The sequence below is a fragment of the Oncorhynchus kisutch genome, linkage group LG5 (genome assembly GCF_002021735.2).
Source record: "Oncorhynchus kisutch isolate 150728-3 linkage group LG5, Okis_V2, whole genome shotgun sequence".
Lineage (NCBI taxonomy): Eukaryota > Metazoa > Chordata > Actinopteri > Salmoniformes > Salmonidae > Oncorhynchus > Oncorhynchus kisutch.
Genome location: NC_034178.2, coordinates 48340803 through 48357821, shown reverse-complemented (window position 1 = coordinate 48357821; position 17019 = coordinate 48340803). Strand labels below are relative to the sequence as shown.

At 46.4% G+C, this 17019-nt stretch overlaps 1 protein-coding gene across 1 annotated transcript in view; it reads right to left on the bottom strand.

The window, feature by feature from the left end:
- LOC109891179 (testis-expressed protein 264-like) overlaps positions 1–17019 on the bottom strand; it is a 129969-nt gene that overhangs the window by 92351 nt on the left and 20599 nt on the right. The window contains exon 2 of the mRNA XM_020483517.2: positions 3529–3750. Within this exon, the coding sequence (XP_020339106.1) occupies positions 3529–3750 (222 nt within the window). The remainder of the gene's footprint in view (positions 1–3528; positions 3751–17019) is intronic.

The window sequence follows — 17019 nt, the reverse complement described above, 5'->3', positions numbered from 1 at the left end:
ATGTCATCAGTAAATGTCAATAGCTTTTCTGGAGCCAGGCCTGAGGACATGGAGGCTCAGTATATGGGCCCAGGGACCAACACCTACCTTAAATTAATTCTTAATCAACTATAAAGAGCTCCTCTGTCTAGCGTGATGAATTAAACAACATAACATCCAGCGCAGACAGAGATGGGTGCCTCGCTTTGCGTTCTTATATGATAAAAAAAATCATGTATGTATAATTTCTTACACTGTTATCCCAGGAAATCTTATTACATACAGTAACTATTGGACATAAATGCAACTTACCAACATAACGACCAGGAATACGACTTTCCAGAAGCGGATCCTCTGTTTGGTTCACCACCCAGGACAATGGATCGGATCCTAGCAGGCGACCCAAAAACAACGACGCCGCAGAAGGGGCAGACGGAGCAGTCTTCTGGTCAGGCTCTGTAGACGGGCACATCGCGCACCGCTCCCGAGCATACTACTAGCCAACGTCTAGTCTCTTGACAACAAGGTAGACGAAATCCGAGCAAGGGTTGCCTTCCAGAGAGACATCAGTGACTGTAACATTCTCTGTTTCACGGAAACATGGCTCACTCGAGACACGCTATCGGAGTCGGTACAGCCACCTGGTTTCTTCACGCACCGCGCAGATAGAAACAAACATCTCTCTGGTAAGAAGAAGGGTGGGGGTGTATGCCTTATGATTAACGAGTCGTGGTGTGATCATAACAACATACAGGAACTCAAGACCTTTTGTTCACCTGACCTAGAATTCCTTACAATCAAATGCCGAGCGCATTATCTACCAAGAGAATTCTCTTTGATTATAATAATAATCATAATCATATAGGCTCACAGCCTATAGACAGAAACTAAAACACCTGTGCTCAGGTCTGTTCAACGCTGGTCCGACCAATCTGATTCCACACTTCAAGATTGCTTTGATCACGTTGACTGGGATATGTTCCGGATAGATTCGAACAACAAAATTGATGTATACGCTGATTCGGTGAGCGAGTTTATTAGCAAGTGCATAGGTGATGTTGTACCCACGGTGACTATTAAAACCTTCCGCAACCAGAAACCGTGGATTGATGGCAGCATTCGCGCAAAACTGAAAGCGGGAACCACTGCTTTTAAATCAGGGCAAGGTGACCGGAAACATGGCCACATACAAATAGTTTAGCTATTCCCTCCGCAAGGCAATCAAACTAGCTAACTGTCAGTATAGAGACAAAGTAGAGTTGCAATTCAACGGCTCAGACATGAGAGGTATGTGGCACGGTCTACAGTCAATCACGGACTACAAAAATAAAACCAGCCCCGTTGCGGACCCCGATGTCTTGCTCCTAGACAAACTAAACAACTTCTTTGCTTGCTTTGAGGAGACTACAGTGCCACCGACACGGCCGGCTACCAAAACTCTCCTTCACCGCAGCCAACGTGAGGAAAACCCACGCAAGGCTGCCGGCCCAGACGGCATCCCTAGCTGAATACTCAGAGCATGCGCAGACCATCTGGCTGGTGTGTTTAAGGACATATTCAATCAATCCCTATCCCAGTCTGCTGTCCCCACATACTTCAGGAGGGCCACCATGGTTCCTGTTCCCAAGAAAGCTAAGGTAACTGAGCTAAACAACTAATCGCCCCGTAGCACTCACTTCCGTCATCATAAAGTGCTTTGAGAGACTAGTCAAGGATCATATCACCTCCACCCTACCTGACACCCTATACCCACTCCAATTTGCTTACCGCCCCCAATAGGTCCACAGATGACTCAATCGCAATCACACTGTCCTAACCCATCTGGACATGAGGAACACCTATGTAAGAATGCTGTTCATAGACTACAGCTCAGCATTTAACACCATAGTACCCTCCAAACTCGTCATTAAGCTGGAGACCCTAGGTCTCGCCCCCGACCTGTGCAATTGGGTCCTGGACTTTGACGGGCCACCCCCAGGTGGTGAGGATAGGAAACAACATCTCCACCCCGCTGATCCTCAACACTGGGGCCCCACAAGGGTGCGTTCTCAGCCCTCTCCTGATCGTGGACTTCAGGAAACAGGGAGGGAGCAGCCCTCTAGCCACATCGACGGGACAGTAGTGGAGAAGGTGGAAAGTTATGTTCCTCGGCGTACACATCACGGACAAACTGAAATGGTCCACCCACACAGACAACGTGGTGAAGAAGGCGCAACAGCGCTTCTTCAACCTCAGGAGGCTGAAGAAATTTGGCTTGTCACCAAAAACACTCACAAACTTTTACAGATGAACAATCGAGAGCATCCTGTCGGGCTGCATCACCGCCTGGTACGGGAACAGCTCTGCCCACAACCGCAAGGCTCTCCAGAGGGTAGTGAGGTCTGCACAACGCATCACCGGGAGCAAACTACCTGCCCTCCAGGACACCTACACCACCCGATGTCACAGGAAGGCTAAAAAGATCATCAAGGACAACAACCACCCGAGCCACTGCCTGTTCACTCCGCTATCATCCAAAAGGTGAGGTCAGTACAGGTGCATCAAAGCTGGGACCGAGAGACTGAAAAACAGCTTCTATCTCAAGGCCATCAGACTGTTAAACAGCCATCACTAACATTGAGTGGCTGCTGCCAACATACTGACTCATCTCCAGCCACTTTAATAATGAAAAATTGTTGTAATAAATGTATAACTAGCCACTTTAAACAATGCCACTTTATATAATGTTTACATACCCTACATTACTCATCTCATATGTATATACTGTACTCTATACCATCTACTGCATCTTGCCTATGCTGTTCGGCCATCGCTCATCCATATATTTATATGTACATATTCTTATGAATTCCTTTACACTTGTGTGTATATAAGGTAGCTGTTGGGAAATTGTTAGATTACTTGTTAGATATTACTGCATGGTCGGAACTAGAAGAACAAGCATTTCGCTACACTCGCATTAACATCTGCTAACCATGTGTATGTGACCAATAACATTTGATTTGATTGGATTTTGAACATATACAGCACAAACATGGAGGACTTTTGACAAAGACAGAATAGAGGACGACAGTTTGTGACAACAGCCTAATCGCATGTAAGCCTTATGTACCATCCACAGATTATGCATTATATTGACCAGATACTCCCCCACCCGCTCAAACAATTAAAATAAATGTCTTCAAAAATGGAAAGCAGTCATGAGGTGGCAAGATCAGGTGGCACCCTTCTAGCCAATGAGAGGGCATATACGACTGTGATAACAGGCACAACTGTTAAGTTGCCAGGATGTCACGTGTCCTACTTCTAAATATTAGTATACTCGTAACAACCTAAGCATTACGGAACTTCTATCCGATCAAATAAGCCACATGTAGCAAATAAACACATTCGACAAGCTCTCATTGACCTCTGTACCAAAACAACTACAACAAAAACAGGAGAAAAGTCATTTTGGGCCCAGTTACCCCTCTCACTTCACTTCATCCTCTCTGGTACCACATAGGAATAAAGAGGACTAGGTAACCTCCAATGATGTATGGTACATACCATGATGTAGTTGCGGAGTTCGGGGTAGACTCTGTAGGGTGCCAGCCAGTGGGACAGGGGGGTGGTGGAGGGGAAGGTGGTGGTCACAGCCAGGGACACCTCGGGGAAGGACAGCACATTGAAGCCAAACTTCTCATACAGCTTCTGGAGCTCTTCGTCAGGCTTTTCATCTCCCTCGCTCAGGATACTGCCAATGATGTAGCGACACTGGTCATCGGGCACCTGTGTGTGTGTGTGTGAGAGATAGAGATGAACAGGGGGGGGGCACAGATGGACACCAAAATGAGACCAAAACACATGTCACACGTGCTTCTCCACCTGCATTGCTTGCTGTTTGGGGTTTTAGGCTGGGTTTCTGTACAGCACTTTGAGATATCAGCTGATGTACGAAGGGCTATATAAATAAATTTGATTTGATTTGATGTCAAATATTAAGTTCAGAACATATACACTGTGTGAACAAAACATTTTGCTGGCCTATGTTGACTCCAATGCTTCCTACAGTTGTGTCGAGTTGGCTGGATGTCTTTTGGTTGGTGGACCATCATTGGTGCACACAGGAAACTGTTGAGCATGAAAAACCCAGCAGTGTTGCAGTTCTTGACACACTCAAACTGGTGCACCTGGCACCTACTACAGATGTAAGATCTTAACTGAATCACTTTTGTATTGCTTAATATTTTCCTACAATGAAAACTTGTGTATTTTAGGTTTTAAAAAGTTTAAAAAGTTTGTAATTTCCACTTGAAATGTCAAACATGATTTGCTCTAACGAAAAATGTATCAACCCCTACATAAATGTACATTAATTATAATCAACATAATAATTCACATTTCCTGTTGCTGCAGGATTATTTTCCTGCTGAAGCAAACTGGCTCAAAATAAGATCCTACATTTAAAAAAATAATATTTTGTTTTGCCCATTCACTCTAATGGTACACAAACACAATCCATGTCTTAATTTTCTCAAGGCTTAAAAATCCTTCTTTAACTCGTCTTCTCCCCTTTATCTACAATGATTGAAGTAGATTTATTAACAAGTGACATCAATAAGGGATCATAGCTTTCACCTGGATTCACCTGGCCAGTCTATGTCATGGAAAGAGCAGGTGTTCCTAATGTTTTGTACACAGTGGAAATCCCTATCCATCGTCCCAGTCCTCCAATCAGACCAGCTAGTACAAGAGAACAACAGAAGGAATGGGAGAATCTTACAACATAGGTACATGTGGACATCAGACAGCAAGCTGTCAATCACACTGGGCTCCAGTCTTGCTGCAGTCTGTCTGGTAGCTGGTGGTACAGTGACATAAGAATGGCATGAGGTCAGATCTCAGAGACATGGCTTCTGGGCTGGGCGCTGTTCCTGTAGGCCTGTGACAGTCTTCCTTGGTGTGATTGGTCCCGCCTGTGGATGCTGGCATGGCGCGGGGGCACAGATGGTATCTAGCGCTCTTCATCAACATCCCTGACAACCCCACACACATCTTAAAATTTAACCATCCACAATTCCTCTCTCTTGCTCCTTTCTCTCTGCCCACTACATTTTTTTAATAAACATTTTGATACCATAAAGAAGCCAGGCCTTGGTACAGGAGAATGTAAGATAAAACAAATTGTGAAGAAAGTCACAAGTGTCTCTAGGTATGGGCTATAGTCTACTCCCCAACCAACAAAACATCCCTTTAATTGCCTTCCTGACCAGTGGCTGGGCCATGCAAGCATGAGAAATAATCACAATGGCTGTGTTCCTAGTGACTTAGTACACAATCAACACTAAAAACGGCCCATGTGGATGCTGCTTTTGTCCAGGCTGTCGATGTACAAGTTATATAGTCTTGGCTGCGTGTATCGCTCACCTTCCTACATGAGCATGATAAAAGGTGTTGGTTGTCAACAGGGCTTGTGTATAATGACTGGTCAATACTGCCAGGCTATGATAAGAAACAGCTACATCCATTTAAATAAAAGGAGAGATGGCCGCTGCCCTCCCACGGCTTCGTCCCACCATTTAACCATCTCTCCCTTTTTCGCTTAGTCTCGAGAACCCGACCCTGGGCAACAGTGACTAGGGTCTGGTTTCAATGACGGTCTCTTTTCGCAACTTTGATAAGGGGCCCTCTTCAAACAGACAACTCTCCAAACAAATCACAAGGCAGAACATGGCGATTGGAAACCAACGTTTGCAGTGGTTTTAGTGAAGGTGCACTCATTAAGAACAACCTCTGTGTTCTCCATGTTGCTAGCTACTGCTTTATTTAAGCGGATAAGGTAGTGGCGTTGGCAGTGATGTAGTTCTTCTATACCAAAATAGTTTGCCACTGAAACCAGACCCTAGTCACTGTTGCCTAGGTTTTTTATACTACCTACCTTCCTTCCCTCCCTCCCTAAGCTCATAGACGAGAGGCTTGTTACCAAAATGTAGCGCTCGCTTGCTAGATATCAATTAGAGCTCCTGCTATCACTCGCAGCCCACACACCCACCAGTGGAGGCTCCTCAGAGAAGCAGCATCCTCAGTGAATTATTTTATATTTTTTTAATAGTGAAACATTTTTTTAAAGTTATCCTTTTTAGATAAAACTATACTAAATATATTCACGTCACCAAATAATTAAAACACACTTTCGAAGAAGGTCTACAGTAGCAGTGGCAATGAAGGTCTACAGTAGCCTCAACAGCACTCTCCGGGATAGCACCATGGTTTAGCCAGAAGACAGTTTCCATCCTCCTCTGGGTACATTGACTTATACAAAACCTAGGAGTCTCATGGTTCTCACCCCCTTCCATAGACTTAGAGTAATTATGACATCATCCAACCTATCAGAGCTCTTGCAGCATAAATTGACATGTCTGCCCAATCAAATGAAGAGAGAATTAATCTAGTACTGAAAGCATAAAGCTAGCATACAGCTAGCAAGCACTGCAGTGAAGAAAATGTGGTGAGTAGTTGACTCAGAGGGAGAAATGCAATAGTTTGAACAAATACATTTCTACACACATGAAAAAGCAAGAGAGATTTAAAAAAAAAAAACTTTACTTTCACAGTGACAATGATGTAGGCTGAGTGTAGCAGTTATGGTACGAAGGTTTGGCTTGGAAAGGTTTTTTCACCTGGTCAAAGACAGCTGTTTTGTTGTGCAATGAAGTCCACAGGTGAAGGGATAAGGTGAGAGGAGGAGAGCGCGTAGATGCGAGAAGGAATTATACAATGAGCAAAGTGATCATACTGTTTGTATGTGGCTGCTATGAAAATTAACTGTGTTTGCGGGTGATCAGGGGTGTATTCATGACAGCGATTCAATTGAAAAACATTTCTTAAATGGAAGCAAACGGAACCAAATAGGGATAAACATAACTGCATTTGTCCAATAGAAATGAGTTAATTTGCAACTGTTGGAGTAATGATTACATCCTAGATCAGCTAGATGCCGGCAAAAGTGTGCAAGGCGGTATAGAATGTATCACTGTCACCTTGATTACTCAAATGTTGCACCTACGTTGAAAACTTTCATTCGTAGGCTCGGTTGTTGCAACCTCATGATGGGTATAGGGACAATTCTAGTATCATGTAGTAGACTAAATCTATCAATGTTCCATAGAGCTGGGTGAATGGAATATGAACGAGTCATCCAATATGCTGTAATAGAAATAAGGCCATGCTTATTAAAAATAAATACGTCCTCCCTCATCTTAAAACGACACAGACCGCAACTGACACACACAAACACACTTGTGCGCGCATGCGCAGACAACACACACGCAGACACACAGTGGCAGACACAAACACAATCAGCAACACTTGATTTCATCTCTCCTCCACTACAGATAACACACCCCAGAGAGACTACAGGCAATTAGGAGACTTCTTGCGCCCTCCTCTTCTTCTAGCTGTGTGTGTGTGTGTGTGTGTGTGTGTGTGTGTGTGTGTGTGTGTGTGTGTGTGTGTGTGTGTGTGTGTGTGTGTGTGTGTGTGTGTATAGATATGTAAAATATATAAATAAATGTTAGGTTTATGTCAGAAATGTAACGCACTAGGAGAATTCTGCCAGACAGTTTCTCCAATGCAGAGAGCTGTGTTCTCAAAGCCAACCACAGCTTCTTAAAAAACAGTTGGTCTGAAACACAGAGCTGGCTTCAATCCAAAGGAGAGGCTGAGGAGAGTTGACAGTGCCCTGATATTGGCCCAGGCGAACAACTGGCTCGTTGGTTAATGGGAAGACAGTGGAGCTGTCCGGACCGTAATTGGACGTGTAGTTGTCAAGTTGCATCGCCAAGCCTCAGAAAACGAATTCAGCACATCACACGGTGTAAGCTCCATCACATCAACACCACCAAAAACATAGCTAGAGTTTACACAAACTGCCAGAGGTCCCTCAATTTTCCCTCTAGTCAACTTTAACAATCGTTGTTTATGCTCCTGCCCATGCTATAGAATGCTCATTATTTCCTAATGCAGATGCATCCTCTCACAAATGGTGCGATTCTCCTTCTCTCTCCACCCCAGTTCTTCTATAAACCAGGTCTCCTGAGAGCTGTTGGGAAGAAAATTCATTTCAAAAGCAATTCTTTGCTTGGAGGTGCAAGGGCCTTTTCTGACAGATGAGGACTCTCCAACAATAAAAAGGTATGGCTGGCAGAGGTAATTCATTATTAGCAGACATGTAATGAGGATTTACACTCATCTTCCCCACTCCCGGTCTCTCTGCTGCTCTTCCCTCCCGGGTATCACTTCTAGGAATTAATTATTCTCAAAATCAGCCTATTTTCCAATGGCTCATCGCTAAAGCATTAGCGCTTTAGGGAGGACAGTGCGGGGGCACAGACACATACTTGTTTTTCAGCTAGGAGGAGAGAAGCCTAACCTTTGTATTTACAGTCCAAGAAGAGAAAAGATGTACATAATGATGGAGCCCCATGCACTCTGCCTAGCCAAGTATCACACATGACAATTTAACAGCCAGGCAGGACTACAAATCTAAATATTAGTCTGGATTGGCAATGTGGCGTGGGGTCATTTAGTCTCCTGATGAATCATTGGTTAACAGGCCAGTTAAAGAATGGATCATCAGCTCACTGTCTATGGGCAGCCTACATGATGTCCACTCAACACCAGTTTGGGCCAGTTTCCCAGATTAAGCCTAGTCCTGGACAACAACAAAAAATCACAATGAAGATTCTTCATTTAGAAATATTGATAATCCAGGACTAGGCATAATCTGGCTATGGGAAACCGGCACCTCTTGACTGATGCCGAAGTAGTACACAGGGTAGGTATGCACAGTTGAGTTTCTCTCAGCCTAACACACAGTAGGGTGGATTTCTCTCCTCTCCGGGTTCTGGTGGCAGGATTCACCACCCATCCTGTCACAGTAGTGGGGACACGGTTAGTGTCCTCATTCTAGGTTAATTTAGCACTGCTGGTTTCAAACTACAGTAATGCCCTCTCAATTCCATCTTTCTTGGTTAGTTTGTGTAGTCCAACATAGATAAAAGTTCCACAGAAACAGAATGACGTGGGACATCTTCTTCAGAGTAGAGTATAAAACATTGCTTGTCCGCTCATATATTTTGAAATTTGCTGCCCCCTTAAATCTTGTGTGATCAGGCTCCAGTACAGTGCAGTATGTGTGTTGACTGACTGTTGTGATGGGATGGACGGAGCTTAGAGGCTGTGTGATTGTGAACCAAAGCTGCACTGCACTACTACAATTGATAGATCCTTACAATCATGGCATGTAGTATAGCCTATGTGAAGTCCGACTCTCTCCATGTGTTCGCCTAATAAGAATTGGGCTATGGAGTAGACTTGATATCCATCCACAGAGAGCAAATCAAAGTCAAATGACACTGACAGTGAGGAGAGGAGATTGAGAGAACAGGAATGACAAAGTCAGTCAAAGAGACCCAGACATCAAGTCTCTCTCCCCACCATTTTGTGTGAGATGAGAGACGGCCTGTCGGTTGCAATTGTTGTTAAGGTAGCTGATTGGAAGCAATTAATCCAACTCCCCCGCCCCAATAGGCCCACGACAAAGACAAGAGATTCCCAGGCTGAATGAGATTGAAAATAATAGGGGTTCACAGTGGAAAGACTGCAGATATCTTATGACGTTGGGCTGTTTCAGGCCGAAGTAAAAGGGACAGCAAAAAGTAGTTCGGAAAACAACTGGATAAAAATTGAGGCCGAGACGGTCAATTTATTAAAGTGCATTCGGAAGGTATTCAGACCCCTTGACTTTTTCCACATTGTTATGTTATAGCCTTATTCTAAAATTGATTAAATCTGGGGGTTCTCATCTACACACAATACCCCATAATGACAAAGCAAAAACAGGTTTTTAGAATTTTTGCAAATGTCTAACAAATTAAAACAGAAATATTACATTTACATACGTATTCAGACCCTTTACTCAATACTTTGTTGAAGCACCTTCAGCAGAGATAACAGCCTAGAGTCTTATTCATATGACACTACAAACTTGGCACACTTGTGTTTGGGGAGTTTCTCCCATTCTGGATGGGGAGCGTCGCTGCACAGCTATTTTCAGGTCTCTCCAGAGATGTTCGATCGTGTTCAAGTCCGGGCTTTGGCTGGGCCACTCAAGGACATTCAGAGACATGTCCCGAAGTAACTCCTGCGTTGTCTTGGCTGGTGCTTAGGGTCGTTGTCCTGTTGGAAGGTGAACCTTCAACCCCAGTCTGAGGTCCTGAGCGCTCTGGAGCAGGTTTTTAATCAAGGATCTCTGTAATTTCATCCGCTCATCTTTCCCTCAATCCTGACTAGTCTCCCAGTCCCTACCGCTGAAAAACATCCCCACAGCATGATGCTGCCGCCACCACCATGCTTCACCGTAGGGATGGTGCAAGTTTTCCTCCAGACGTGACACTTGGTATTCAGGCCAAAGAGTTCAATCTTGGTTTCATCAGACCAGAGAATCTTGTTTGTCATGGTCTGAGAGTCCTTTAGGTGCCTTTTGGCAAACTCGGGCTGTCATGTGCCTTTCACTGAGGAGTGGCTTCTGTCTGGCCACTCTACCATAAAGGCCTGATTGGTGGAGTGCTGCAGAGATGGATGTCCTTCTGGAAGGTTCTCCCATCTCCACAGAGGAACTCTGGTTCTTGGTCACCTCCCTGACCAAGGCCCTTCCCCCCAGATTGCTCACTTTGGCCTGGGTGGCCAGCTCTAGGAAGAGTCTTGGTGGTTCCGAACTTCTTCCATGTAAGAATGATGGAGGCCACTGTGTTCTTGGGGACCTTCAATGCTGCACAAATGTTTTGGTACCCTTCCCCAGATCTGCACCTTGACACAATCTTGTATCGCAGCTCTACGAACAATTCCTTCGACCTCATGGCTTGGTTTTTGCTCTGACATACACTGTCAACTGTGGGACCTTATATAGACAGGTGTGTGTTTCCGAATCATATCTAATCTATTTAAATTTACCACAGGTGTACTCCAATCAAGTTGTTAAACATCTCAAGGATGATCAATAGAAACAGGATGCACCGGAGCTCAATTTCTAGTCTCATGGAAAAGGGCCTCAATAAATGTGTAAATAAGGTATTTTAGATTTTTTCTTTGTCATTATGGGGGTATTGTGTGTAGATGGCTAAGGATTTTTTTTTTAAATCTATTTTAAAATAAGGCTGTAATGTTACAAAATGTGGAAAAAGTCAGGGGGTCTTAACACTTTCCCAAGGCACTGTATGGATCTGTGCCATTCACTTTGAATTGGACTGTGTTTACAGCATGAGGGGTTGCGAGTAGATGCGCTCAATGGGTGACATGTCTGGTGAGTATGCAGGCCATGTAAGAACTAGGACATGTTCAACTTCCAGGAATTGAGTACATGGGGTTGTGTATTATCATGCTGAAACATGAGGTGATGGCGGCGGATGAATGGCACGACAATGGGCCTCGGGACCTCGTCACGGTATCTCTGGCAATTTGAATGCACATCGATAAAATACAATTGTGTTCGTTGTCAGTAGCTTATGCCTGCCCATACCATAACCACACCGCCACCATGGGGCACTCTGTTCACAACATTGACCTCAGCAATCTGCTCACCCACACAACGCCATACACGTTGTCTGCTATCTGCCCGGTACAGTTGAAACCGGGATTCATCCATGAAGAGCACATTTCTCCACCATCCCAGTGACATCGAAGGTAAGCATTTTCCCACTGAAGTTGGTTACGACATCGAACTGCAGTCAGGTCAAGACCCTGGTGATGACGACGAGCACGCAGATGAGTTTCCCTGAGACAGTTTGTGTAGAAATTCTTCATTTGTGCAAACCCAGTTTCATCAGCTGTCCTTGTGGTTGGTCTCAGACAATCCTGCAGGTGGAGGTCCTGGATTACATGTGGTCTGCGGTTGTGAGGCCCGTTGGACGTACTGCCAAATTCTCTAAAACGACATTGGCTTATGGTAGAGAAATTAACATTAAATTCTCTGGCAACAGCTCTGGTGGATATTCCGGAAGTCAGCATGCCAATTTCATGCTACCTCAAACCTTGAGACATCTGTGGCATTGTGTTGTTTGACAAAACTACACATTTTAGAGTGGCCTTCTATGGTCCCCAGCACAAGGTGCACCTGTGTAATGGTCATGCTGTTTAATCAGCTTCTTGATATGCCACACCTGTCAGGTGGATTTATCTTGGTAAAGGAGAAATGCTCACTAACAGGGATGTTAACAAATTGGTGCACAAAATTTGAGAGAAATAAGGTTTTTGTGAATATGGAACATTTCTGGAATCTTTTATTTAAACTCATCAAACATGGGACCAACACTTTCCATGTTGTGTTTATATTTTTGTTCAGTGTATATTATTATTATTATTATTATTATTATTATCAATGCATTGTTTGGAAAAAGCTCTCAAGGTAAGAATTTTACTGTACAGTTTTACACCGGTTGTATCCTGTGCACGTAGCGAATAAACTTTGAAACAAGCTTTTAATTCCAGGCCATTTCCCATGTAGGCTTAATGCTTCTGGCCAATCGAATCAGACAGGTAGACTCTGGCTGCTTTCCGCTGAACCTCTCCCTATTAGCACACTAAAGAGCACCATAGACCTGCTGTGTCTCCACTCAAACAGTCTAATAAGCGGAGGAAACGATGACGTCACTGTGGTCTACATATCTACCTGTCCACTTTGCTATGAGGTAGACTGACCTGAGACCTGACCCGTGACTGTCAGCAACCCTGTTAGGACACCCATGCCTTTGTGGTAATGAGATCAGAGCATTAAGCCAATTAAAGCAAACACACACCAGCCGCCTGTCCAACACTGGGCAGCCAGGACAAAGAGCCAGCCAGGCCTAAAGATAATTGGCTGTCTGGGTGCTGTCTGTGACTATGATGCCCTGGCGTAGAGAGGTGTGGATGCCAGTCACAGCAGATTCATATTGGACACACTGGCTATAGACCTAGGTCAAATTAAGATGCATGTTATTTTGATATTAGGTTAAGCAATGCATATATGCTACCGGAATCCTGTTAGTTATGCTAATAGTGTGTGTTTGTGCCCTCCAGAAAAGATCCCTCTGCTACAGGCATGTCATCACTGCCATCTAGTGGTAAATTATTGGCCCTTACATGAACAGCCATAATAACACATTTATAACCATTCAAATATTGCTCTTAAAATCTTCCAATACATAAGGCCTGAAATACTTCTAAACAGTAGGCTTATGCACTGGTTGACGAGGGGTCAACTAATAGAGCTTAAGCTAACCTATATTATGACTGACAGCTGCTGCATTACATTGGAGCAGTAAAGAAATGTCTCTAACCAAAAGAGCCATTGACAAACATCCTCAGTTAAGTGGCAGTTCGTTGGCAGACCTGTAAGACATGGTGTTGAAACTGTAACATAAGCAAAAGAGAGAATTTGAGGCTCGTTAGAAGATAATTCCAGCTCCATCTGCATCCATCAGGCATCCTTTCCCCCAGGGAAGACAGACAGAGAGGACTGAGACTCCATTCCCCTGCTGGTGGGGTTGAAACATACTTTTTTCTCTCGCTCGCTCTTCTCATCTGTTCCGCTTGTGAGGAGACATTAATTGCACACCCCACATGCATACTAAAACAACTCTGTTGGAAAGCCTGTCAAAACACACTCACTAAAATATTAATGCACAAGGGAAACAGACAGCGAGCAGCATGTCACTCTCCCCCCTTTTCAAATATTGCTTTTCCCCTTCAGGAACTCCTCACGCACAATTTGGATTGTTCCTTATGTGGATGAAGGAAGCTCAAGTATAGAAAGTAAACAGTATAACTCAGAAGTAGTACTGGGCATTTCCATGGAAAAGGAGCCATGAGCACCAACGTGACGTTCATAGGAGCAGACGATTTATCATGACAAAAGGCCACCATTACATCAGTGTTTGAATTAGCCTACTGTCATTAGATGGCAATGAATGTAAAGAACAGCTATAATCACATTCAGCTAGCAAATATCAACTCATGGGAAGGCGAGTCTGGGCTCGTGTGCTGCTGCTGCATAATGCCTTGTGTTCAGTAGTAATGATAGCTATGCTGTGCTTTAGATCTGGTACTGGCATTTCTCCCTCCCTCTGCCCTGCAGATGCACCAGTCAACCAGGACTGAGGCTTTTCCATTTTTCCATAGAGGCCCTCACCACAAAGTTCCTCGACTATGACTCGCTGTCAGAGTTTACACAACCTGCACTTACATATTGACAGAGACAAGAGGATAGAAAAATACAACCCATATTTATGCCGATTCATTTTCCTTTGTGTACCCTTAAACATTTGTACATCGTTGCAATACTGTATATATAAGTAATATGACATTTGTAATGTCTTTATTGTTTTGAAACTTCTGTATGTGTAATGTTTACTGTTCATTTTTATTGTTTATTTCACTTTTGTGTACTATCTACCTCACTTGCTTTGGCAATGTTAACACATATTTCCTATGCCAATAAAGCCCCTTGAGCGAGCAGGAGAGAGAGTGGGAGAGAGAGAGAGAGAGAAGGAAGGAGAGAGAGAAATGAGAGAGAGAGAGAGCAGGAGAGAGAGAGAGAGAGAGAGAGAGCAGGAGAGCGCGAGAGAGAGCAGGAGAGCACGAGCGCGAGAGAGAGAGAGAGCGCGAGCGCGAGAGAGAAAGAGAGCGCGAGCGCGAGAGAGAGAGAGAGAGAGAGAGCGAGAGAGAGAGCGAGAGAGAGAGAGAAAGAGCAGGAGAAAGAAAGCGAGCGAGCAGGAGAGAGAGCAGGAGAGAGAGAGAGAGAGAGAGCAGGAGAGCGCAGAGAGAGAGAGCAGGAGAGCGCGAGAGAGCGCGAGAGAGAGAGCGCGAGAGAGAGAGAGAGAGAGAGAGCGCGAGCGCGCGAGAGAGAGAGAGAGAGAGAGCGAGCGCGAGAGAGAGAGAGAGAGAGCGCGAGCGAGAGCGCGAGAGAGAGAGAGAGAGAGAGAGCGAGCGAGAGCGCGAGAGAGAGAGAGAGCGCGCGAGCGAGAGCGCGAGAGAGAGCGCGAGAGCGGAGCGCGAGAGAGCAGGAGAGAGAGCGCGAGAGAGCAGGAGAGAGAGCGCGAGAGAGCAGGAGAGAGAGCGCGAGAGAGCAGGAGAGAGAGCGCGAGAGAGCAGGAGAGAGAGCGCGAGAAGGAGAGCAGAGAGTAGAGAGGCGCGAGAGAGCAGGAGAGAGAGCGCGAGAGGCAGAGAGAGAGCGCGAGAGAGCAGGAGAGAGAGCGCGAGGAGAGCAGGAGAAGAGCGCGAGAGAGCAGGAGGAGAGCGAGAGAGCAGGAGAGACGAGCCGAAGAGAGCAGAGGAGAGAGAGAGCGCGAGAGAGCAGGAGAGAGAGCGCGAAGAGCAGGAGAGAGAGCGCGAACGAGAGCAGGAGAGAGAGCAGCGAGAGAGCAGGAGAGAGAGCGCGAGAGAGCAGGAGAGAGAGAGCGCGAGAGAGCGCGAGAGAGAGCAGGAGAAGCAGGAGAGAGAGTCGCGAGAGAGCGCGAGAGAGAGACGCGAGAGAGAGCGAGAGAGCAGCGAGAGAGCAGGAGAGAGCAGAGAGCGCGAGAGAGCAGGAGAGAGGAGAGAGCGCGAGAGAGCAGGGAGAGAGAGAGCGCGAGAGAGCAGGAGAGAGAGAGCGCGAGAGAGCAGGAAGAGAGAGAGCGCGAGAGAGCAGGAGAGAGAGAGAGCGCGAGAGAGCAGGAGAGAGAGAGAGCGCGAGAGCAGGAGAGAGAGAGAGCGCGAGAGAGCAGGAGATAGAGAGAGCCCGAGAGAGCAGAGAGGAGAGAGCGCGAGAGAGCAGAGAGAGAGAGAGCGCGAGAGAGCAGTGAGAGAGAGACGAGCCGAGAGAGCAGGAGAGAGAGAGAGCCGCGAGAGAGCAGGAGAGAGAGAGAGCGCGAGGAGAGCAGGAGAGAGAGAGAGCGCGAGAGAGCAGGAGAGAGAGAGAGCGCGAGAGAGCAGGAGAGAGAGAGAGCGCGAGAGAGCAGGAGAGAGAGAGAGCGCGAGAGAGCAGGAGAGAGAGGAGAGCGCGAGAGAAGAGAGAGAGAGAGCGCGAGAGAGCAGGAGAGAGAGAGAGCGCGAGAGAGCAGGAGAGAGAGAGAGCGCGAGAGAGCAGGAGAGAGAGAGCGCGAGAGAGCAGGAGAGAGAGCTCTCTCGCGCTCCTGCTCTCTCGCGCTCTCTCTCCTGCTCTCTCTCTCTCCTTCTCTCTCTCTCTCCTGCTCTCTCTCCTCTCCTGCTCTCTCTCCTGCTCTCTCTCTCTCTCCTGCTCTCCTCTCTCTCTCCTGCTCTCTCTCTCTCTCCTGCTCTCTCCTGCTCTCTCTCTCTCTCCTGCTCTCTCCTGCTCTCTCTCTCTCCTGCTCTCTCTCTCTCCTGCTCGCTCTCTTTCTCCTGCTCGCTCGAGAGAGAGAGAGCGAGCGAGCGAGCAGGAGAAAGAGAGCGAGCAGGAGAGAGAGAGAGAGCAGGAGAGAGAGAGAGAGCAGGAGAGAGAGAGAGAGCAGGAGAGAGCAGGAGAGAGAGAGAGAGCAGGAGAGAGAGAGAGAGCAGGAGAGAGAGAGAGCAGGAGAGAGAGAGAGCAGGAGAGAGAGAGAGCAGGAGAGAGAGAGAGCAGGAGAGAGAGAGAGAAGGAGAGAGAGAGAGCAGGAGAAAGAGAGCGAGCAGGAGAGAGAGAGAGAGCAGGAGAGAGAGAGAGAGCAGGAGAGAGAGAGAGCAGGAGAGAGAGAGAGCAGGAGAGAGAGAGAGAGCAGGGGGGAGAGAGAGAGCAGGAGAGAGAGAGAGAGAGAGAGCAGGAGAGAGAGAGCAGGAGAGAGAGAGAGAAGGAGAGAGAGAGAGCAGAGAGAGAGCGGCGAGAGCAGGAGCGCGAGAGAGCTCTCTCTCCTGCTTCTCTCGCGCTCTCTCTCTCCTGCTCTCTCGCGCTCTCTCTCTCTCCTGCTCTCTCGCGCTCTCTCTCTCTCCTGCCCCTCTCGCGCTCTCTCTCTCTCCTCCTGCTCTCTCGCGCTCTCTCTCCTGCTCTCT